Source organism: Asterias rubens, chromosome 5, assembly GCF_902459465.1.
Source record: "Asterias rubens chromosome 5, eAstRub1.3, whole genome shotgun sequence".
In the NCBI taxonomy this organism is placed as follows: Eukaryota; Metazoa; Echinodermata; class Asteroidea; order Forcipulatida; family Asteriidae; genus Asterias; species Asterias rubens.
In genome coordinates, this window is record NC_047066.1 from 11,500,243 (window position 1) to 11,524,367 (window position 24,125).

At 38.8% G+C, this 24,125-nt stretch overlaps 2 protein-coding genes across 4 annotated transcripts; one reads left to right on the top strand and one right to left on the bottom strand.

The window, feature by feature from the left end:
- Positions 1 to 359: 359 nt before the first annotated feature.
- On the bottom strand, positions 360 to 8,332 carry LOC117290586. 2 transcript variants are annotated; one of them, XR_004519053.1, is made up of 6 exons: positions 8,035 to 8,332; positions 6,672 to 7,003; positions 4,285 to 4,438; positions 3,251 to 3,419; positions 1,815 to 1,923; positions 360 to 840 (listed from the first exon to the last, which is right to left on the bottom strand). XR_004519053.1 is itself a non-coding variant. In XM_033772045.1 (4 exons), the coding sequence occupies exons 1-3, from the start codon at positions 6,809 to 6,811 to the stop codon at positions 3,402 to 3,404; spliced, it is 312 nt and encodes a 103-aa protein (XP_033627936.1). In that variant the 5' UTR covers positions 6,812 to 7,003; the 3' UTR covers positions 1,892 to 1,923; positions 3,251 to 3,401. The 2 variants fall into 2 exon arrangements, 1 of the variants encoding a protein (XP_033627936.1); XM_033772045.1 differs by lacking the exons at positions 360 to 840; positions 8,035 to 8,332 and having other exon boundaries at positions 1,892 to 1,923.
- Positions 8,333 to 8,468: 136 nt separating this feature from the next.
- LOC117290730 (peroxisomal acyl-coenzyme A oxidase 3-like) lies at positions 8,469 to 23,165 on the top strand. 2 transcript variants are annotated; one of them, XM_033772267.1, is made up of 16 exons: positions 8,469 to 8,603; positions 9,728 to 9,928; positions 10,769 to 10,999; positions 11,963 to 12,037; positions 12,640 to 12,729; positions 13,999 to 14,231; positions 14,994 to 15,090; positions 15,388 to 15,570; positions 16,415 to 16,537; positions 17,372 to 17,492; positions 18,007 to 18,129; positions 19,173 to 19,286; positions 19,729 to 19,883; positions 20,282 to 20,417; positions 21,049 to 21,203; positions 21,909 to 23,165. In XM_033772267.1, exons 2-16 carry the CDS (start codon positions 9,764 to 9,766, stop codon positions 22,011 to 22,013), a joined length of 2,106 nt encoding a protein of 701 aa, XP_033628158.1. In that variant the 5' UTR covers positions 8,469 to 8,603; positions 9,728 to 9,763; the 3' UTR covers positions 22,014 to 23,165. The 2 variants fall into 2 exon arrangements, with proteins under 2 accessions (XP_033628158.1, XP_033628159.1); XM_033772268.1 differs by having other exon boundaries at positions 8,469 to 8,580.
- The last annotated feature ends 960 nt before the right edge of the window (positions 23,166 to 24,125 follow it).

Consider the following 24,125-nt stretch of genomic DNA (forward strand, 5'->3'; position numbering starts at 1 on the left):
AACAAAAATGGCAGGTTGTGTTATAGTTCAAGAGGGTTACAAGAAAATACAAACGATTTCCAGGTATATTTTTGTGGAAAATTATTTTCTAATTTCAATCATATTGTCAGCAATTTCACGAAGGGCCAAAAAAGCAGCAAAATATGTCTTTTTCGAGAAAACCACGTTTTAAGTTTAGCTAGTTTTGAAACTACTAGTTGGTAGACTATTCCAAATTTAATCTCGGAATTTTTTACATGTCAGGGAAGAAGTGATCCTAAAAACTGTGAGGTTTTCCAAATACTTTGTGAACTATGATGGTCTGCCATTTTGGGGAGTCAAACTACTGCTTCAACAAAATGGCAGATCATGTTAGTTCAAGACGGCCAAGGAAAACTAAACAATTTCCAGGTGTATTTGTGTGGATCATTATTTTCTAAATTTAAAACATCTTTGGATGACAGTAATTTAAGAGCGGCATATAGGGTAGAGACATGGGCCTTCGGTGATACATGTAGATGTTCATCCATGACTGCACAGAGATTTCTGGCTTTCGTTGAGTGGTTTCACATCACCAACCGTGATGGAAATGACTGGAAGTGGCTGTTGTGAAAATCTTGATGTAAAATGAAGAACCAATGCTTTGCAGCATTAAGCATCATCTTGTTTGCAGTGGCTCTTTGGTGAATGTCCTTGATGCATGCATTGAGTTTCATTAGTACAGTGTTGCAGTCTGGCATAAACATGTGTCCGTGGTCGCCTCATGCTCACATTGTAATGGGGCCGCATTCCTGGAGTCACCCTCCTCATCACCTGTTCTCTTTCAATCTCTCCCAATGTGGAGAAGATGTTATCAAAGTACTGCAAGATAATAAAAAAATCAAAGAAAAACAAATAACTAGTAGAAATAATTATTGGTTACCTCACCTCTGTAGGTAATCGAGACTTTCCACCCCCTCAGCTTTATTATGGAAACATAATGAACTTACTTCTGTTTTGTGTTTTAAAAAAAAGGTATGAGTTCACTCTTAATCGCAAAACCTTGGCCAAGGCTAAGGGTGATAATCTAATACTAATAATTTACCATTCGGACAACCTCTCATTGAGCCAAATACAGTGATGGCAACCTGCTCCATCATTTGTAAATTAAGGACAAAAGGTCTGGAATCCGGAATTACACAATATCCCCCAGAAAGGGAGATTAAAGTACCCTCCATATTTTTTCATGAGGGATTCAAAGCATCGCACGGTATAGGTGCCTGCCTAGCCTGTGCATGCAGCACAATAGATTTCCCGGTTCAAATAATATGGCCAACTGACCATAAAAAAAATGGATACTCTGAGTTGTTCCGAGCGTTTGTAAGTTGGCCAACATAAGCTAGTTTGAATAAGATTTTACTTTTTTTTGTATACACCATCAGACATGGTTAAAATAACGAGAATGTATGGACCAAATTGCACAGTTTTCGCATGGGGCACTTTCGTAATATTTGCAGGATCTACATGCAGATTTGACATGGTTGTTCTGATGCAATTAACTTTGATCAAAGGTTTTATATAAACACCATCAAAATACCTTCCCTATAGCATCTGCACTCAGGCCTGGAATAACATGCTTGCTACGGAGACCATCGGTCTCCATTGCCCCATGTATTGGCCTTGGTGCCTTCAAAAGTTTCCCACTGAAGTGCCCTTTGCAAAATGCAAATGACCTTGCCCTTCCAACATGAAATTCCAGGCCTGCTCATGAGTCGGTCTACACTGCTGCCCCTTTCAATGTTCGATTTATCTTTTACATAAGGATTTGTTGTGATAATAATTCTGAGCAGTATTACCTGAGCATCCCTTGTCGCTAGGCAACATCTGAGCAGAACACAAACAACTGAAGAGGTTTTCCATCATCTCATTTTCTTATGTGCTTGTCTTGTCATTTCTCTTTTAGACCTGTAAAGAAAACAATTTTGGGTTGAAAAACAAAATTGACTAGAGTGGGACTCGAACTGTGTCATATATGATCCCTGGCTACACGACAGTTTAAAACGATGTATGTACAAAATAGGGACACCGACATAGGTCTAGATAGCTCAGTTGGTATAGAGTGCTGACACATTAAAGGAACACGTTGCCTTGGATCGGACGAGTGGGTCTATAAAAAGCGTTTGTAACCATTTGTTATAAAATGCATATTGTTGGAAAGATGTTTTAAAAGTAGAATACAATGATCCACACATATTTGCGTCGAAGTTGCATGGTTTTCCTTTTACTTTGTGAACTTACACAGTCGGCCATTTATGGGAGTCCAAAATTTGACTCCCATAAATGGCCGATGGTGTTTGTCGACAAGGTATGAAGAAAACTACGAAATTTCGAGGCAACTTTGTGTGGATTATTATATTCTACTTTTAAAACATCTTTCTGATCAATGCATTTTATAACAAACGGTTACAACACTTTTCAAAAACCAGCTCGACTGATCCAAGGCAACGTGCTCCTTTAATCCATTTATTAAAAACATTTATGTTTAAGTACATGGGTGTCAAATTGCCTGTGTTTCGATGCAAAACATTTCAAATGAATCATGCTTTTATATGATGACCTAAAACTGTATGCAATTAGCATTCCGCAAGATCGAAAAACATTGAGAGGGGACCAGTAGCTCTATCTTGATGCATCTTTTTACAGTACGCTCTGTATAGTCTTCACCATAAGATGGATCAATCACAGGATTAACTTAAAAAAGCAATATAGGATATTTCAAAGTTACACTTCAAGAGGTGTGTTTTGGCGACAGTAACCAATACAAATTTTGATTATTGGCCTGTGATTAACCGTTGGCTAATTCAACCAACAAAATTATTGGTTACAACCGCCAAAACGCACCGCTGGGGTTATGATCGCACGAGGCATTCTGATAAAGAAAAACAGTGAAATCATTCAATTGGTGACAATGAAACACCCTGAATATATTCATGCATACCTACAGACATGGCTTCATGGCTCTACTTACTGCAGAATTCTGTGCTAACGATCACGAATCTCTGCTTACGAGCAAGCGCCGAGTTTCTGCCCTAGCCTTGTAAGTGTAGAATGCCTAGTAACAGGGAGTACGCACGCGCAGAAGCCAAAATTCACCGCTAACCCGTGAAATACGCGTGTCGTAACCTCCGTAACCTTGATTCTGTCCTTACGGTAAGCAGAGCCATAAAATTGGGCCCTGTCGTAAGCTAATTTATTTAAAGATAGAATAACAACAAACTTGACTGCAACTTACCATGTGTGTATTGCAGGATGATGGCATATTTCACTAATTTCAGTAAAGCTTCTATGGCACTTTATGTACTCGTGTCTCTTCAGCAGCCATTTCAGGGGAGGCCTTGCAGGTGGGCTGCCTCCCCACACATCTTCCTGCACATCTCAGAGTGTCATCTTCTCAAGGATTCCTACCAGTAAAACAAAAAAAATATTGGGATTGAGCAAAGAAAAAAATGCCCAGTCTGTTTACCTTGAGGTTTATTATTTGATAAGTAAAATAAATAAAGAATACAACACATGATAAAACAACTTATTGACCCAAACGACATGATGTCATAATAATATTTGTAGTAATAACTAGTTCTTATATAGAGCACATTTCACAATAACCCTCTCAAGGCGCTTTACATTATTGCATTGGTCAATTGGCCATAACATTCTTTTAATCTGTCTCAGCTCCCTTGGGGGTATACAACCTGGGCAACCCTATGCTCTAAGGGCTTTTCATACACAGTATCAACCTCTACCCTAGCTGGTACCCACTTATAGTGTCCCGACCGGAATTTGAATACACACTTCGATGACCTAACCACCAGAACTTAAATTTGATGATCAGGAAAATCTTTGTTGCGCCATTTTGAGAGTGTTGTACAATGAATTCCTCCATGATTGTGCAGTTAGTGAACATATTAGGTGACACTCAATCCATTAAAAACAGATTTTTAAATGCCTACCATAAAATTCATATGCAATTTTACTCCCATAACGGCAAATGCTGCAATCAGCAGCCTTAAATGACAATGATGCAGTGGGTCAAATACTCATTTTCATTACTAAAATTAGTTGACATTTTTGGCAATCTCAAATATTAGTAAAATGTTTTTCAAGTAACAGAGCCTTATCCCAAGCCCAAGCGGGTTGCTGGCAAAAAATTAATGTCCACATAAAAACATTCTGACTTTCTAAAACAGATACTTTCTTCCTATTCAAGGTATTAAACCTGCCTTGCTAACACAAAAAATAAACTTGGAAGGGGGTGGGGGGACATCAAACCTTTTTCAATTCTTCTTCCTCAAGCCGCAACCTCTCATCTGCCTCTCGCTTTTTTCTCTCCGACTCTTTTTTACTCATCTCTAAGACTTTTTTGGTCTCGTCATCGTCTGAGTCTGTGTTACTTTCCAGGAGAATGGTTTGCCTTGGTTGTTTACTGCCACAAAAAGTGAGGAGAAACAAAATCAATTAACAAATTGTCACATGTTTTGTTCTCAATTTATATTTGGTTTACCGTAACACCATGTGTATAATCTACTTACTGGTTACATGATTACATTAAGTTGAGAACTTGTCTTGCTATATATTCTACTATCGCAATTGTTTGCATATTGTCAGGTAAGGGTTGAAAACAAATATATTAACCTCCATTATATACATATTTAACCTATTTATCATTTACAAAGCGGCAATAAATTCACCAACAGTGACACCACAGGCCAAAAACAAAAATCGGATATAGTATAAAGGTATTAAAATGGAAGAAAACTTAATAAGCAGTGGTATCAATGTAATGTGACGTCTAACCTTACACTCTAACTAGGCCTAATTGGGGGATAATGATGTAAAAGCTCCTATTCTAATCTAATTGATGAGCTAATACACCCAAACTATAGTATCAATAATAATACGAGACATTTATATGGCAACATTTGCGCAACTCAAAACATAAAACAATAAACAAATATACACAAAGCGATTGTTACAATAGAAAGCAAACTACGTATACGAGTCTCAAAACAACATTGATAAAGAAGCACAAGACATACCAACCGTCGATTTCACAAAACTCTTCCTAACTTAAGACTAATCCTAGGACTTAGGACGAGTCCCAAACCTGCACTGTAGCATGCAGACCTTTACATTTATTTTAAGTTAGGACGAGTTTCGTACTAACTCGAGATAAGACGAGTCCTAACTCTTTGTGAAATCAACCCCAGGCATGTTAGTATTAACTATCCATGACAAAAATGAGGAAAAGAGAAAACCAGGCAAGAAAAACAGAAGAAAAGATAATATTCCTGTACTTTTGTACACAGAAAGTGAAATATAAAGGAGGAAAATCAAAACCCAAAAAGAGGAAGTCATCTGAAAGGACAAAACTTAAACATATAAGAAGTCTGCAATGGGTTTTGAATTATAAAAATCATCTGGAAGATAACAATGAATGAAAAATGCATACATGTTTCAATGAGGATGACAGATAAAAACAAACAAAACTTAGTCTGCAATGGGTTTTGAATTACAAAAAATCATCTGGAAGATAACAATGAATGATAAAAGGCATACATGTTTCAATATGAGGGTGACAGATAAAAACAAACAAAACTTAGAAGTCTGCAATGGGTTTTGAATTTTAACAAAATAAACTGGAAGAAAACAGTGAATGAAAAAAACATATTTCAATATGAGGGTGACAGATAAAAGCATCCATTTAAATAGTATTGAGGGAAAAATATGTTTATAAATTTACAAACCAAAATAAGAAACATTTCATAAACAAGAAATCAAATGACATGTGACAGGCATTTTACATAAATTAATGCCTTATCAACATTCAACAATATTCAAACAAAAGTATACAATATGAACAACGATCAATTAAAACCACAATTTTAAGTCTTGTAATGTACATGTATAATATCAAATAATAAACCACAAGGGAAACCGATCAGGTAAATTTTTCAATGATTCCGGGAGCAGGATTTGAACCAACGAACTCCAAATTAACGTGCCAGCACTCAAGGCCTTATACTTCACGAAAGGTAACGAGGGCGATTGCCCCTCTAGTCATTGCCTTTGAAATGCTCCAGTAATTTACAATTTCCACATAAGGTGCACCATTACCAAGGGAAAAATGCCTTGGTGCCGGTGCCCTTTCACAAACAAAGCATACAGGCCTGCTAACCCTGTGTTGGCGGGCTCTCCATTTTGTCAATATCTTAGTTCAGGGTGCCATGTATTATTGTTTCTACTATATTACCTTGGATAACTTTCCGTATGGCGCCACCACTTTTTCACTCATTTTTACAAAAAGGGATATATCAATCAGGTAAATTAGATACTATATTATTTTATTTCGAATGAAAAAGTGGTGGCGCCATACGGAAACTTTTCCATTACCTTCCAGTATGCACTAATAATCCAATCAAACCAGAGTGTGATATCAGGCGATAACCCAATCACAGTTTTCATATTGCACTCTGAGTATTGTGAGTGTCAATGTATCACGCTTCGCATACGGTCAGTGCAAAAGTAACATTCTGAACTTTGCATGGCAACACCAAAAACAAAAACCCAACCTAACCTCATTGACTTGATTAGGCTGGTAGATAAATAGTTATTGAGTGACATGAAATCACATCGATGATGAGAAAATATTTAAGTACCTGTTGTCGTCATAGTTCAGCCTCTTCCTTGAGGGCGCAAAACTGAAGCGCGAGGGCTTAAAACGACTCGCTCCTTGCAGACCAATTAGATTCCCTCGTCGACGGGGCTGTGAGGGACAACCTTTGAGTTCTCTCGGCATTGAGTTGTTGTGGCCTTGGAGATGACGTCCCGTTGACTAATGACTTTGGGAGAGATGTTGGACTCTGGGTTTCCTCGGTGCAGTGGTAGTGGACGGACAAGTACCTGGGTATGAGGATGCGGCGACGGAGCTTGGAGTACTGGAAGGCGTCAGAAATCAAATTTGTAGCGCTTAAGATGAATGATAATTACCCTGAAAGAACAAGATAAATTGCCCCACTATCAAGTCCAGAAAACTCATTTGGTTTGACAGGTCGGACAGAGGTGATGAATGATCAAATAATCAAACAAGGACAGGAGAATACATGTTGGGAAAATGTTTTCCGTCGAGTTGTCCGAACCGTTGAGTTGTCTAAACCATCGAGTTGTCCGAACGGACGAGTTGTCCGGCGGACGAGTTGTCTGGTCTCCGTTCTCCTGGTCACAAGGCGGACATGGGTTCGGGTTATTACAATGTATCTTTAACAGGCTGACTAAATAATGGTGGTGATGAAGCTTTCCTGTCTAGTTTCTCCTTAGAGGGCTCTTGTGTTATTGTTTCTGGTATTACTCCATTGCTGTACATAACAAATTAAAGAAGAAAACAAAATAAAAGGTTGTGATAACCTCTGTAGTAAAGCCTTAAAGTAGTATACAGAAAAAAAGTCTTATTCCATACATACCTATAAATTAATTATTATAATGGAAGTGTAGGAATAATAACCTAAGCCTTAAGGAATTTAGACCCTTTGTTCATTGTTTCCACCAGGTGTAGAACCAACCGATAACTAAACTAGCCTAACTCCTTCCTTAATTAATTACCTGAACAAAATTTTGAACATGTAAAACCTAAACATTAAATAAAGTAGGCCCCTTCCATTCTGACTTTTAAAACGACCAGTTCATTGGCAAGTGACGGTAACCCTTCTTTATACTTTGCGAGCAAAATGTGGATACATGAAAATGTGTGATACTCGTGTTGTGGGACTGTGTGTGAAAATGAAAGAAAAAATGCACTATTCTCTATATAATTCTCTAAACCATTTTTGGGAGGTAGATGGAACAGGAAGAAAATGTGTGATGTCTCAAATTTATTATTATGATTGAATGAGAAAACTGGCAGTTCTATGTGACATTGTTTCCAATATGAATAATCCAACCATCGAGGAAAACGCTAACTGACGACATAGACTAGAGTCTGTACTTGCTAACAATAACACGGAAATAATGAATGATTTACCATACCAGACACAAAGTGGTCACACCATGCATGCATGCATGCATATCCGGTCATCATCATGATCATGCACCAATTGTGATCATGTCGTGAAGGTTGCCAATCTATATTCTATGCCTGTTGCGCTGGCGGACGTGTTTCGGCATCTATCCACGCTTAGTTTGATCCTGAAACTTGTCAACTTCAGGGAAGCGAAAGAACTTTAACCCTTCTTTTGATCCGAACCAATTTTTGCAGCAATAGCGGCTAAGAACCATGATTATTCGACTGTAAAGTTCGTATCTGTTTACATTAACACACAAGTAAACAAACTTTTGCCAACCAAGATGGCGGAATTGTTTTGTCACGTGACTCGTGACGTGTCAAAAGAAAGGTCAAGAGATCAGTTATCAGCCTGGCGTATTGCACACAGATATTGAGCAGTAGAGGGGGCTGTTTCACACGTTGTCACTGTCGACAAAAAAATTAAAAATCATGCGATCAAAATTACATGTTAGAAAGGCTCGCCAAACCAAGTGGACTTTGTATTGCTTGACAAGTCACCAGTTTATAAGGTGTGTAAAAAGCCCTGGTACACGTAAGTCAAATGTAGTTCCTTTCCTCTTCTCATGGTTTGACCATCAGTGACTGTCCATAAACATAAAGTCTAACTCTAAAGTCTAAGTAAGAACAAGAAATAGAATAGAAAGACACTCACACTGCACCTTTCGTTTTACATGATGCATGTAAAATACAATTATTATCAACAAAGTAAAAACATACATTGAATGAATGATTATTGATAGTGAATTTTTCAATTTGTCTCTCCTGCTGCTGGTTAGAACATGTAGGTAGAATTGTGTTTAGAGTAGACCATGGTGTAGGTAGAATTTATTTATTTTAGAAGCTTCACATCAATCAGATTCAGAGACTGGATGTGAGCATTCTGCATTGTGATTGTTTGGTTGGTTGGTGAGACTCGTACTAGCCTACAAATTACAATACAATCATTCATGACATAGTAAACTACGTAGTACAATACAAATTACAAACACTACAAATACAATTTACAAATGTATCGTCATGTATGGATTGGAGATCCACAACAACCTATATCATTTTTACTGATACAACTTGGGCCGATCTATACTCATTTATAACAATGACAGCTGCTCATAATAAATTTAAGGGGTCTCTCTACATCTCATTATCTCTGCCTACCCTACCCTAGATTGTCAGAGTTGAAGGGGACTGCATGGCATGGGCGGGGAGGCAGTCAAAAAGAAATTGGGGGGTGGGGGTGGGGCTTCACTGCAGTTTCTCTATCATGATAGGGCCCCTTCTACTGCAGGAAAAAAAAACGCATTACAGCATCCCCAGTGGGAGGTCACTACATTGTAGTTGCACTTGCAATGATCGTAACCCATACTCCACTCAGCTACTAATACTAATAGTATTACGACTATAGCTAGTATGAGTCAATAGCAAAACGAACCTCATCATTGTTCTAGGAGTAGCTACAGCCTTAGATAGAAGACCATCGGGAGGATGGAGGTTTAAGATCATACGGGCACCAAATGAAAGGGGGCAATCGTCTTTGTTGCTTCTGTGAAGTGTATCAGGTTTGTTTACACAAAACTTGACGGGCACATGGAATTTAGGTGCAAGACTGTAGGCGAGAACTCTTTTGAAATTGATGTTGGTGTTGTTTTCTCGATTTAGTTTTAGAAATTGACTGAAGCTCACTTTCCAGGAAGGATGGAGTCCCAAACGGTGACGGATGGCCCTGTCGTGCCAGATGACTGGAAGACACTGGTACCTTGTATGCCAACTGGTCCCTTAGATGTGTATCGTAAGAAGGCCTCCTTCAATTGGAAGCATTTGAAGCTACTCATGGAGGGTGAAGATGCAATCAGATTTAAGGTAAAAATAAAAACACTTTTTAAGATGCCGGTTTTTTATTCTTGAGGAAGGGCCTCGGCTCGGTGAAATTTTAAAAAAGGTTTTAAACAATTTATGAAGAAGTTCCTCGATCCACTACAGTAGTAGTAGTCCCAGCCGAATTTCTTACACCTTCCGCCCAGGTAGCAGTAAACAAGCAGGACATTTGTTTTCAGCTTCCAAATTCCAAAATATTCTCCGCGATTGGTAGTAGAATAAAAAGCATGACCAAGTTTCCAAAGAACCAAATATCTACACATCAAAGTAGCTTCATGGTGTTACTGCAAACAAAGTATTTCTGGCCAACAGGTTACACTGCCAGGTTTCAGGGTTCCTTGGTTTCATTACTAATTAAAGACACTGGACACTATTGGTTATTGTCAAAAAGACCAGTGTTCTCACTTGGTGTGTCTCAACACATGCATAACATAACAATTGAAACCTGTCAAAATTTGAGCTCAATTGGTCGTCGAAGTTGTAAGTAATGAAAGAAAAAACACCCCTGTTGGACGAAGTTGTGTGCTTTTAGGAGCTCGATTTGGAGACCTCAAAATCTAATTCTGAGGTCTCAAAACCAAATTCGTAGAATATGACTTCTTTCTTGAAAACTAAGTTACTTCAGAGGGAGCCGTTTCTCATAATGTTTTATCAACACCTCCCCATTACCCGTTACCAAGTAAGGTTTTATGCTTATAATTATTGTGAGTAATTACCAACAATAGTGTCCACTGCCTTAAAGTAGGCCTCAACCAAGTCAGTGTTTACTAGGCAAAGGTGCTCTTTCAAAATTTGACCACATTCTGTAACCCTTTACCTCATCAGCATGATCTATGGAGCATGATGGAGAAGGAACCGGTCTTCCAGCATCTCCGTCATGACACAACGATGGCCGATGAGCGAGAGGCTACACAGAGACGTCTTCAGCATCTCATGAATCTTAACATCCTGCCGTGGGAGAAGCTGATGGAGAACATGACCCAGATGCAGTGGATGATCAACGGTCTGGGCATGTTCAACTGGTCGCTGTCGGCCAAGTACATCCTCAACTATCAGGTTAGCTAGGACCAGGCCTGTACACATGTATGCTTCATTTTTGAAAGGGCAAGGGCACCAAGGCATTTTCTTCCTGGTATAAAGGGCACCCCTTGAGGAAATTGTAAATTTCTACCAAAGCATTTCAAGGGCACTAAGGCAATGACCAGGGCCCAATTTCATAGAGCTGCTTAGCACCAAAATTTGCTAAGCATGAAATTTCTTCCTTGATAAAAGCAGGATTACCAACCAAATTTCCACTTGTTGCCTGTTGCTTGTTACTGATATTCAGCTGTTGTTTGCTTATCCTAAAAATTGCGTTGAAAGTTGGTTGGTAATCCTGTTGTTATCAAGGTAAACATTTCATGCTAAGCAAATGTTTGTGCTTAGCAGCTTTATGAAATTGGGCCCAGGGGTCATGGAGGCAATCGCCTTTGTTGCCTCCATGAATTATCATGTGTAAGACTGTTTCTCTCTGCTGGTACACAGGTACAGACATGACAGATGCCTAGATATGAGGGTCAGTTTATGGAAACCATTAGCTCTGTCATGTATGTGACTCTTCCTTTGTGCTGTACTGTATGTCAGTAGGAGGAGTTTGTCCTTAGCTAGTTGTTTTATTAATTTGGTAACTTTTCTTAATTGGCCATGTTTCATATAATGGTGATGATTTTTAACACTGAACTACATAGCCAGTCAGAGAGATTTTTCCTTGGTACGTTTGGGCATTCGGCCGGCAGACGACCACTATTGGAGAATGCTCATTTTGGGCATGTTGGGTGCCATGGAAGACTGAAAAATCATAGAACAAATATTGTTGTCCGACAGAGTTTCTATTGTCGTTTTTCAAAGTTTTTGAAACCAAGTTGCATGTTTCAAAACGAGATTATTTAAACAACATCTGATACATTGTTTCAAAAGAACCAGCTATGGACAAAAATGTGCCTTAAAATTTATAAAAAAATATAATTGATTTCCTTACAGATGTTTGGTGGCTCCATAATGAGTCTTGGCACAGAGCGACACCTCAAGTTCAGAGACCAAGCATCCAGCTTTGAAGTAAGTACTAAAATAAGATCTCAGCCAAACTTAATAGTGTATCATTGTTTTTGTTTTACAATAGGAAAAATGAATTCATTGCAATCCTCTAGTTGTCAATAAACACACCCTAAACCTCAATACCTCACTAAGTAATCTTTCCGCATTAACAAATAGAAATAATACTATATAGTACATGTAGATGGAAATTTTCATCAGGGATAAAGAATATTAATTTAGGTTTTACTCATACGCCGATGTTAACACTGTATACTTGGTACTTTCTGGTACCTACGGTAAGCAGAGCCATGAAATTGTGCCCTGCAGCTGATTTCACGAAACTTAACCCAACTGCATAAGTCTACTTGCGCAATGTTTATGGCGCAAGTTGTGCCATAAACATAACGCAAATCTTGCGCCATAAACGTTGCACAAGTGGACTAACGCAGTTACGTAAAGTTTCATGAAATCGGCTGCAGGTCTTGTAAGTAACATCCCAGTCCAGTTACTAAGTTCTGAGCTACCAGTTCTCTGTGGTCTTGTGGAGTTTCCCCAAAAATTTGAGTCCCGACGTTGTTGTAGCACAAAATAACCTATTTTTGTACTTTTGATTCTGCCTGTAGATCAGTGGGTCTTTCTCAATGACAGAGCTTTCTCATGGCAGTAACACCAAAGCAGTTAGAACCACAGCTACGTATGATCCAAAGACACAGGTAAGTAGAGTAAGCAGAACATCAAACACAAAATAATAATAATAATAATACAAATTTATACCGCGCTTAATACTACAGTTCTAAGCGCATGGTGTTGGTGTCCCGGTGAAGACTATAGTAAACCAGGGCAACAGCACCAAAATACACAGAACAATATACATATAAACAAAATAAGCATAACAAAAGCAGAAAAAAAAACATGAGAAACAAGGTAACAGAAAACACCAAGCTACAGAATGGGGTAAAGTTCTACAAAGATTTGAACAAGTGAGTTTTAATGCACGTAAAAGAACCAAGTGCATTAAATGCTAAATTTTATCATAAGAGAGAAGGGGTTCGCCCCGCGTGTTCCTGGTTTGATTAGCTGCGTATTGCGCCACAGCACCTCGTAAACCATTACATGGTGCTATGTAAAAGGAGTAGGTCCCATACTTGCACTGTAGTCCCACATACCTCGTAACGTAGTCCCACATACCTTGCAGGAAAATACTGAATGCCGAAGTGCCTTGATCGTCACTGAGTGACAGATATGAACGCTGTCTGTATAGTAGTAGGCATCCGTCCGTCAATACTGACGATAGACGGCCCCCGGGGGGTTGTCCTCTCTCTTGCAGCTGCGGCTGACAAGTCCGATTCTTGCATGGCAGTCTCTGCCACAGTTGTTGCAGACATACGGGGAGGGGACTGACACAGGGGTGGGGGGCTGCTACTCGCAATTTCCTCCTCTGCCTCTTCTCCTGCAGCAAGGAAGTGCGCCTTTCTTCGGCGTGGAGGACCCCTGTGGCAATGCTGTCTGTATAAGAAGCCATTATTATTACTGCTAACCCTCCTGCTGCTGGGCAACATTTTAAAATCGATGAAAGATAACTCTGAAAGCATTATTCCATTTCAAATAAATAGATAAATTGTATAACAACACCAGGGGCCAATTTCATAGCCCTGCTTAAATTTTAGGAAATTGTTCATGCTAACTATTGCAGATAAGATACACTTGGTGTATGGGTACAGTACGCCACAGGTTAACAGCAAGAAAGTTAGGCGGCCAGATTGCGCAATCACCAGGGAATTGCATTGTTACATCATTCTTAAGTGTTATTAGAGTGCTCCCTCTAGTCTGGCAGTTTATGTATCATTAACCCTTTAGAAACGAACCAAAATGTACTGCAAACTGCCACTATTTGAACTGGAGGTTGAAATGCACTCTTCCAAAAAAAAGGATGTCTGACTTAAACTAAGTTGTTTACGTCCGCACTGGATTCTTTCCTTCAGGAGTTTGTAATCAACACGCCCGACATTGAGGCCACAAAATGCTGGGTGGGTGTATTAGGAAAGACGGCCACCCACACACTCCTATACGCCCAGCTCTACACCCCCGATGGGGTACGGCACGGGTTACACCCATTTATTGTACCCATACGGGACCCTAAGACCCTCTACAGCTACCCGGGATTGGTGGTTGGAGACATGGGCAAGAAGATGGGCCAGAATGGCCTCGATAATGGGTAAGAAACATTAACAGTGAATTGAGCATAAGTTGCTGCAGAGAGATAGAAATCTTAAAATTTAGAGAAATGGTTCAGTGATCCTTATCAAACATTATGCTGTTCATAGATTTTCGTTGGCTCATGAAGCCACTTCTCACTAACATCACATTTGTTCTTGCAATGCCGTGGTCTACCAAACTGGAGTTGTACACTTATGTAAGATATGTATGCATTGTTGTGACCATCCAGCGTTGCATTTTAGGCGAAATGAAAATTGCCTTCTCCACTCAAAGACACAAATTTCAGGCCTGCTGCAGTAATTTTTTTAAAATATTTTTTTGCAATTTCTTTAAAAAGAAAAAGAAGCCATTTGCAATGTCAAATGCATGGTGCTTTACGTATTTAGTACAGGGTACTACTACTAGGGTTAATTTTTTGATAAATGGCTGCCCACCTGAAGGTCTTTTTATGCCTGCTATTGTTCTTTCGCTCTCATCCTCTTTAGTAGGGTTTGCAAATATATAGTGGTACCTTTCTTCACCTTCCACCTCTATGACCCCGGTTTGAATCACGCTGAGGGCAATTTGTGGATTTGGTTTTCACCTGACAGCATGGGTTTTCCCCTGGAATAATTCAATGGGGTTTTCCCTTCACACCTAAAACTGCAAAACTCTGAGAACTCTTGGCTTCACAACCAAAATGAAATGAAATGAGTTTAGAAAAAATGAAATTCAGCCTTGTTTTGTTGTTATTTTCCCTATATTTTGTTCCTGTCTTCAGTTTTGTGTCTTTCAAGAATTATCGTATTCCGAGGGTGAATCTGTTGAACAGAGGGAGCGATGTGACCCCGGAGGGTAACTACGTCACACCGTATAAGGTCAGTCTGCTTTTTATCAAGTACACATGACCTCTGAAATTTAGTGTTGACCAATGATTCAATGATTAGAAACACTCTTTATAGTGATCCACTCGTTTTCCAAATCTACTCCCCAGCAGTAGAATAAATTGCAAGAGAAGCAAGTTGCCTCAATCCCACAAGAAAGACAATAATGAAGACAACTTTGTGAAAGCTTTGAAAATTTTATGAACACAAAATACACACTGCATATTAATGGTAATTATATGAAAAACAAATTGTTTTCTAACATATAACATGACCAATTTGCATACGTAGGATCCAACAAAGAGGTTTAGCACAGCACTGGGTGCGCTATCAGCCGGCCGGGTCGGGATAGCGAGCATGGCCGTCACCAGTCTGAAAAAAGCATTGAGCATCGCTGTCCGTTACTCGGCAGTACGCAAACAGTTTGGACCAACGGCCGAGAAGGAAATCTCAGTTATAGAGTATCAACTGCAGGTGAGTTACTTGGGAGCTGATATTCTTCCTTTTTTCGTTCTTGGAAAAATCAGGGATGTGGTGATTAAATATCATACATCATACGTGTAGCATGATCAAGTAATTCAGCCCTTTTGCTCAAAAATTTTTTCCCGAATTTTTTTCCAATTTACCTGGTAAGTCTGCTGCCACCTAGTGTCCAAAAGTCTGTCATTGAGTCTTTCAGATTCCACTGATCAATCACTTGCCATCTGGAAACTGTAGGTTTGCAGTAATATTGCATAGTTATCTCCTTTAACCTACCCCAAACCGCATCTTATTATACTCGCACGTTGCAAAGCTTGAACACCTACAGACCAAACTGATCAAAACTTCCCCTGGATATTTTTAAAACTAGTTATAAGCGTGGACGTCAATCAAAGTCCACTGGTTATAATGCAATTCTAAGAGTGATCCTAATTTGATGTCGTATTGGAAGGTTTGCAGTTACACCATGCAACGTCAAGTAACACCATGGTGTTATTGCAAACCTTTCTATACTGTATTTCCACCATGCAAAGTTTCAAATCCTACAGACCCATACTGATCAAAACTTCCCCTGGATATTTTTAAAACTAGTTATAAGCGTGGACGTCAATCAAAGTCTACTGGTTATAATGCAATTCTCAGAGTGATACTAATTTAATATCATAATTGGAAAGTTTGCAGTTACATGAACACGTAACACCATTGGTGTTACCGCAAACCTTTCTTTATCGTATTTCCACCATTCAAATCCTACCAATAAAATATGCTTCTATCCTTCTGCTAGGGTCGAAACGTCAGACAATTTACTATTTATTTGTAAATATGTTTCTCTTTACAGCAATGGCGATTACTACCGTATGTGGCAGCCATGTATGCCCAGCATGTTTTCACATTCCACATGATCGAGAGCTATAATGAATTTGTCATTAATACATTCCTCGGGGATAAAAGTGAAAGACAAGTAAGTTTACTGGAGGCATAGCGAAGTCTTGTTACGTATCTACCGAAGTTTGCAACATTTTCAGTCATACAAAGTGTATGACCGGTGAAGGGGGGGGGGGGTCAGAGCCTTCAGGTTCGAGTCATGCTGTTTAGATGATCTTCCCATTAAAGGGAACTCGGCAAACTCCCACAAGGGGATATAAACACCAAGCTGGCAACAGCTAAGCACTCTCATACAAAATTGGTTTAAAGGCAGTGGACACTATTGGTAATTACTCAAAATAATTATCGTCATAAAACCTTTCTTGATTATGAGTAATGGGGAGAGGTTGATGGTATAAAACATTGTGAGAAACAGCTCCCTCCGAAGTGACGTAGTTTTTGAGAAAGAAGTAATTTTCACGAATTTGATTTCGAGACCTCAAGTTTAGAACTTGAGGTCTCGAAATCAACATCAGAAAGCACACAACTTCGTGTGACAAGGGTGTTTTTTTTTCTTTCATTATTATCTCGCAACTTCGACGACCGATTATTGAGCTCAAATTTTCACAGGTTTGTTATTATATGCATATGTTAGAAAAACCATGTGAGAAGACTGGTCTTCGACAATTACCAATAGTGTCCATTGTCTTTAACGATGATTACGAATTGCAAAAAAAAAAAAAAAGAATCGTGAACCAGTAACTAGACGACAATACTTATTCTAGTCATTGTGAAATCAGCGGTAAGCTTTGGGGTTTCGAACCCACGACCTTGTAACTGCAAGTCCTGAAGTCTAACCACTGGACCACGGTGACCCTGTTACTGGCCAGTTTTAATTCCATCTGATGTTTTTGTTGTTTGTTTTTTTCAGATGATGATGAGTCGTGAGATCCACGCTCTGACCAGCGCTAATAAACCACTCACAACATGGACAGCCAGGAATGCTATACAGGAATGTAGAGAAGCATGTGGTGGCCATGGATTCCTCTGGGGTAAGTCCATAATAATGATATACTGTGAGTAATCATAAATTAGTAATGTCAATGATGAGAAAATAAAATTAGCCTTTGCAAACTGCTTATCAACCAAAATGACCAATGGTCTAGATAGTCAAATTAATGGTATGCATTCAATTTCGTTTTCAGTCACACATGATTTCGTTTTTTTCTTTTTTCAAATTTGTCTCTAGTCTTTATGTTGTATTTATAGGCATTCAAGACTATACTTTAACCATTTTAAAGTTGGATTTCTACCACCTATTCACACTTGATGAAATTAAATGGCTGACCCGCTCTTGCTGTTGGCTTTTACTAAAAAAAAAAAAAATGATCTTATTTGATCAGTGCATGCTAAACTCTTGAAATTGAATTACTTTTTTCGACTGTTTAATGCTGATTCAACGCAGCATTCATTTTCAAAGGAAATTGAATAAACAAATGCATTTTTGTAAAAATTGGCAGGGAAAACCTATACTTATATTGACCTTTTCTCTGACTGTTTTTGCAGCGAGTGGCTTTGGTGAGATTCGCAATGACCATGACCCTAATTGTACCTACGAAGGTGACAATAACGTCTTGCTGATACAAACAAGCAACTTCCTGATCAGTCTAGCTCAAGCTAAGAAAACAGGTAGGTTGATGTCTTTGTTCTTGGTTGTCACTAGGAAGGAAGTAGGGTGAGATAGGAATGCAGAGATAGGAATGCAGAGTGGCTGAGTAAAATTAGCAGAGGTATAAGTTGATGTCGATTTAAAGGCGCTGGACAATATTGGTAATTACTCAAAATAATTACTGGCATCAAAACTTTCTTGGTAATGAGCAACGGAGAACTGTTGATAGTAAAAACATTGTGAAAAATGGCTCCCTCTGAGGTAATTTTTCAGAAAGAGGTAATTTCTTCCTCCAATATTAATAAAATACTTCAGGACTGAAGCATTTTTAGCCATCTGAAATCATGAAAAGTTGTGCAACAAAGGTGTTATTTCTTTCATGATTCTCTTTCAATTCTCTTGAAGAATTGTGTCAAAATTTTCACAGGTTTGTTGTTCTACGCATTATATGTTGGTATACACCTATTGAGAAAACTGGTCTTTGACAAATACCAAAAATGACCAGTGCCTTTAAACGTGCAAGAGGGTTACTGTAATCAGAAAGGTCAGATACTTCTCATTTGACTGCAGTGACTGTACACAGGAGTTGGCGTTTCTGATCAGTAGAGAGTGGGGTTCGAGTACCAGTCGTGGCCATTGTGTCCTTCAGCAAGATACTTTACCATTATTGCCACGTCCTTTGGGTTAGACCAGGCATGATATTCGTCCTACTTTTGTCTGATTTCTTAATTTATTTTGTTTGCCCTTTGAAAAATCAGATTTTTTTTGATAAAATAGCCTGAAAAGTCTTCTCAAGTAGTTTTCGAGAATGAAGTAATTTTCCACAAATTTGATTTCGAGACCTCAGAATCAAGCATCTGAAAGCACACAACTTCGTGTGACAAGGGTGTTTTTTCTTTCATTATTATCTCCTAACTTCGACGACCAATTGAGCTCAAATTTTCACAGGTTTGTTATTTTATGCATATGTTGAGCTACACCAAGTAAGAAGACTGGTCTTTGACAATTACCAACAGTGTCAAATGTCTTCAACTAAAGTCTGTTACTGTCTTCAAATCTGTAGATGGAGAGGCGATGTGGTCCACCATGGAAACAGTTGACTTCATGGATGATATGGAGAATATTCTACCAAGGAGGTTTAATTGCACCACAGAGAGAGAGGTCTTGGCTCCTGAGGGTAAGGAATATCACAATATATCCTTCTGTGTATCTCAATGTTAAACCCAGTTCATACTTTATGCTAAAACTTGGTACTTGGAACTTTAGCACCTGGTACTTGGTACCCCTAAATACTCCACAGGGAAGTTGAACGAGGTCATGAAACGAATGTTGAGCAAATTTGCGACCACCATCTTTGATGTAGAACAAGTGCATGCGTGAACACACTGCGCACGATCTCAGCCAATGATTGCCGTTCACGCATGCGCGTTTTCATCAAAGATGGCGCCCACTGCAAGGGGTCTATACCCTGCCTTTAAGTGCTACCACAACCTTCCTTGTTTACTCTGAGGAAACGAAAATTCCAGGACTGCGCAAAAATATTGCTTTATTTTGCATGAACCAGTCTTAAGTCAGGCTGGTATAATAATTGAATTTCTTTTATTCTTGCCTCTTTGAAGTCTCTCTTGCTGTCTACAAGTGGTTAGTGGTTTATCTACTACAGGAGAGTATGGCCAAAGTGAAGACAGAAATCCAACGAGGCAAAGATCTATTCACGGCACGCAATGATAGCCAGGTGTACTACTGTCGATCACTCGCTATTGCTTATATCGAGGTAAGCTCATCAGTTCGACAATACCTCAAAAGACAGTAGACAAAGAGTTACCAGTCTTCTGACGATGACTAGAGCAAGCTAGTCGAAACGTTGAGACCATTTAAGAACTCGCTCCGCGTAAGTGAAGTTACAAGTGAAGTCCCCTTGATCCATTAAAGCTAAAGTATTAGTCCCGGTCAATTTCGAATTCCGAAAATTTACTCGGCTGTAGTAGAATATAAAGCAAGACTAGTTTTCAAAAAAACAAACTCTACCTGGCAAGTAGATACACTCACGATGTTACCGCAAACCAAATATATATTAATACATCACCATGCAATGTCTAAACTACCAAATCCTGTATAATACTTTTTAAATACAAACTAGTGCTTATAGTTGTATTTATTATTTTGTTTCAGCACACAACACTTGAAGCTTTTTACAAGTATTGTCACAGTAACGACCAGGCCCCCTCCATCAAAGAAGTGCTGCTGAAGATGTGTAGTTTGTATGGACTATGGAGTCTGGAAAAACATGCAGCAACATTGTATCAAGGTATGATAATAATAATAATATTATTTGTTGATTTTTATTTAGCACTTTTCACATCCGAAGAGCTCCTCAAAGTACTTCCAACATTACTACCCCCTGGTCACTGTGCCATTTAATTCATTCCTTAAACCATCTCAGCTCCCTGGGGAGTATGCAGCCTGTGCAACAAATGTGCGCTTAATCACAAGAACCATCTCTGTCCTAATAGGTACCCATTTACCCTTGGGTGGAGAGAAGCAACTATAGTTAGGTGTCTTGCTCAGGGACACAAGTGTCACGACCGGGATTCGAACCCACACTCTGTTGAACAGAGTGAGGTATTATAGGCTATTTCTAATGAAGCCATTTGTGAGTTAACTTAGAATAATGTCCGATACAGTGACTTGTTTAATCACAACTTGCCGCTTTAGTTTGAATTTACATGTATCATTTTCCTTGGCCGTGTTTGTAGTCTGTTTCTTCCTAGGTATTTTGATGATGTCCATGTTTCTGCAGCATATACATGGTTCATATAGTTGTTAGCACACAATGATTGTATTATTTTCTTTGTCTCGTGACAAGTTTTTCTAAAAAAATCAACAGTTATGAATGTACTACTGACGAGCTATTTTTTTTACTATCCCCTCCCCCCCAGGAGGTTTCTTCACCGGCAGTCAGCCATCTCACCTGATTCGCAATGCCATCTTAACCCTCTGCTCTCAACTCAAAGATGAAGCCGTGGCTCTTGTAGATGTCTTTGCTCCTACTGATTACGTCCTCAACTCAACAATTGGTGCCTCAGATGGGCAGGTCAGTATAGCTCCCCCACCCCCTTCCACCCCAAACCCAATCTTCTTTTCTTGCTCGGTACTTGGTAAACGAGCATTGGAGAGCTGCTGATAGTAAAAACACTTCCTCTGAAACGCCTTCTGCTGAAGTAACATAGATTTTGAGAAAGAGGCAATTTCTTACCCAAAATATATAATGGCTTCACGGGTCGATTTCAAAAAGAGTTAGGACACGTCTTATCTCAAATTAGGACGAGTAACTCATCATAACTTAGGATTAATCTTAAGGTCTGCATGCTACAGTGCAGGGTTGGGACTCGTCCTAAGTCATAAGATTAGTTTTAAGTTAGAAAGAGTTTTGTGAAATCGACGGCTTTAAACATTTGTTAGGCATCTGAAAGCACACAAATTTGTACAATAAGGGGTGTATTTTCCTTCATTATTTTCTTGCAACTTCGATGACCAATTGTGTCAACATTTTCACAGAGTTGTTGTTTTAGTATGTATATGTTGGGATACACTTAGTGATAATGCTGGTATTTTACAATTAAGAAAAATGTCAAATTTTTAATCCCTTTTGAACATGATGTTTCTGGTTTCATGTTCCTGTTCATTCTAGACTTATTGACCAAAAGGTGGCAAAAATACGAAGCCACTAATAAAGGAAACTTTAAGGAAACTGATGATGATGGTATTGTTGATTAATTTCTATTTTATTGTTGTGTAGGTATACAAACGCCTTTACTCATCCTTCCTGGAGGCCCCAGGGAGCTTAGAACGACCCACTTGGTGGAAGGAGTTTGTCGACAAGACAACTTCATCCAAACTTTGAGTCGTCAGACGGAACAAACATCTCTTCAAGCCGCAAACAAATTAAACTATACAGAGTTTACAATCAGAGCATACCGATCGAAACGTCGAGTTGAAACCAATGGTTCTTTTCAGAACCACCCCAACTGATTAGAGATAGTCATTACATGGTGTTACCGCAAACCTTTTCATATCTTATACAGAGTATCCTTGCTTTATACAAAACCTGCACTGCACTGCACCAAATGTCTGCTTAAGAAACAGGTTAAAATAAAGGATTCAATCTGCCTCTAGCTACCGGGCTATTTCGGTGGTCAAGTTAGTACGATATCTGCTCTCGATGGCAAATGCCTGGGATTTTGTTCACAGAACTCGGGAAAATCCGGAGTCTACAGTGCAACAGACATCCATGGAAGTGTTAAACCATAATATTCAACCCAAGCCTGGAGTCCACAGGTCACACATCTGTGTACGATCAAACCAAATTATATTTCTGTAGCTCCGATGCAATTATTTATGCTCTCTGAAATATTGAAATGTTTTAGGATTTCTTGTTTCTCAGTTTTGTTTACAGAAGGTCATTTAAGGGGAGAACATTTTACACCATTTGTAAATGTTGGTGCAATGTGGCTATACTTTCCACAACTCCTTTATGAAACTTGATTGAGCGTTTGTGAAAACTAAACAATGTGCATTCTATGTTGCTGTGTTGTATGTTTTGTTTTTGCCGGGTTTCAGTATTGTTTCAAGACGCTAAACAACTTCAGGTCATTTGCAATTATAATTGGTAAGTTGTTCTGCCTTAAATAAAGTCAGGTATAAATAAAGTCATGTGTGTGGAACATTGGCGTCTTGCAAATATCAAGGATGCCAGTTCATTATTTTAAGAAACAATTTTATGAAAATTAAGTTCAAATTTCAAAATACTTATCATGTGTCTTACATATTGATACGAATATCAATAATATTAAAATTTTGTTTTTAAATTCAACTTTGTTTTAAGACGCTTAATGAGCAGTCATGTGATGGATGGCAGAATTACGTAATTTAAATACTATATTATTCTTGAACATGGTCTTAACTATAGGAAAAGGTGTTAAATATTGTTATCGTACAAATTAATATTTGAAGAATTAAATCTTGCAGTTATATACATATGGAAACTTGAGGTTCAGCAGTTGTCATTTTGACTGCAACAGTTACGATTTTATTGACTTATTGATTTATTTATTTAATTGGGGGGGGGGGGGGGTTGGTACCCGTATGATCGAACCAAACCGACCTGTATACAATGTCCGACATTGGGGCTAGAAGTATGTTCCGAAGTTTGAAAACACCATTACGAAATGCACCCCAGAAATCCTATAAAGAATTCTTTATATTCATAGCACAAGACACAAACAATAGGTGGTGGGGAGGGAACATGGCCCATTTAGGGCACCGAATGACGAAATTGGGCAAAACAACCAGGCCACTAGCATTGAACACAGGGGACCGTGACGAGGGTAGTGGCACGACTATTAATAATAGAGAACGACTATACAGTAAGGCCGTATCCGAATTGGCGGCTGCGGCTACTGCTACGGCTTTTGCTAAGGACGTCATTACTTTAGCACATGACGCGGAAATATAGCTGTAGCCATCCAATTCGGACATACACGTGAAGTATAAACCTTTCACAGCGTCACTGCCCGATTTTCTGCCAACCGAGGTATTGGGGACAACTCTGAAAAGCCACTGCTTGTAACAATTTTACACATTCAAATACTTAAACAACATAATAGGCTTGAATTGGTTGGAAACAAAGCAAAACAATCATGGGATGTATTTTACTTTAATGGGAAGTTCTAACACGACCCACCAGTTGTAGCGCCGTTTTTCCTGGCCTGAAAATGGATTCATTCACAAAACATATCGAGCGTGTTCATTAAACAAAACAAAACAACCACACTATTAACAATAGTTTACGATGATCATTATTGTTTTATTTGGTATAAGTGTAATTGTATAAACCAATCTAAATTTATACTATCATTAGTACTAAATTTAGACTAACCCCCCACCTCATCCCCCCCCCAAAAAAAAAAAATTAAATAAAAAAAATGTCCAGATAATTTTGATAGCCCTTTTTTAT

What these genes read in the sequence shown, in the direction of transcription:
- LOC117290730 (XM_033772267.1), top strand. Translation starts at nt 9,764, where the DNA reads ATGGAGTCCCAAACGGTGACGGATGGCCCTGTCGTGCCAGATGACTGG. An exon ending in ACCAAGCATCCAGCTTTGAA is followed by an intron (nt 12,038 to 12,639) that starts GTAAGTACTAAA and finishes TTCTGCCTGTAG; the next exon opens with ATCAGTGGGTCTTTCTCAAT. An exon ending in TGCAGCAACATTGTATCAAG is followed by an intron (nt 20,418 to 21,048) that starts GTATGATAATAA and finishes CCTCCCCCCCAG; the next exon opens with GAGGTTTCTTCACCGGCAGT.
- LOC117290586 (XM_033772045.1), bottom strand. Translation starts at nt 6,811, where the DNA reads ATGCCGAGAGAACTCAAAGGTTGTCCCTCACAGCCCCGTCGACGAGGG. An exon ending in CTGAACTATGACGACAACAG is followed by an intron (nt 4,439 to 6,671) that starts GTACTTAAATAT and finishes TTTTTGTGGCAG; the next exon opens with TAAACAACCAAGGCAAACCA.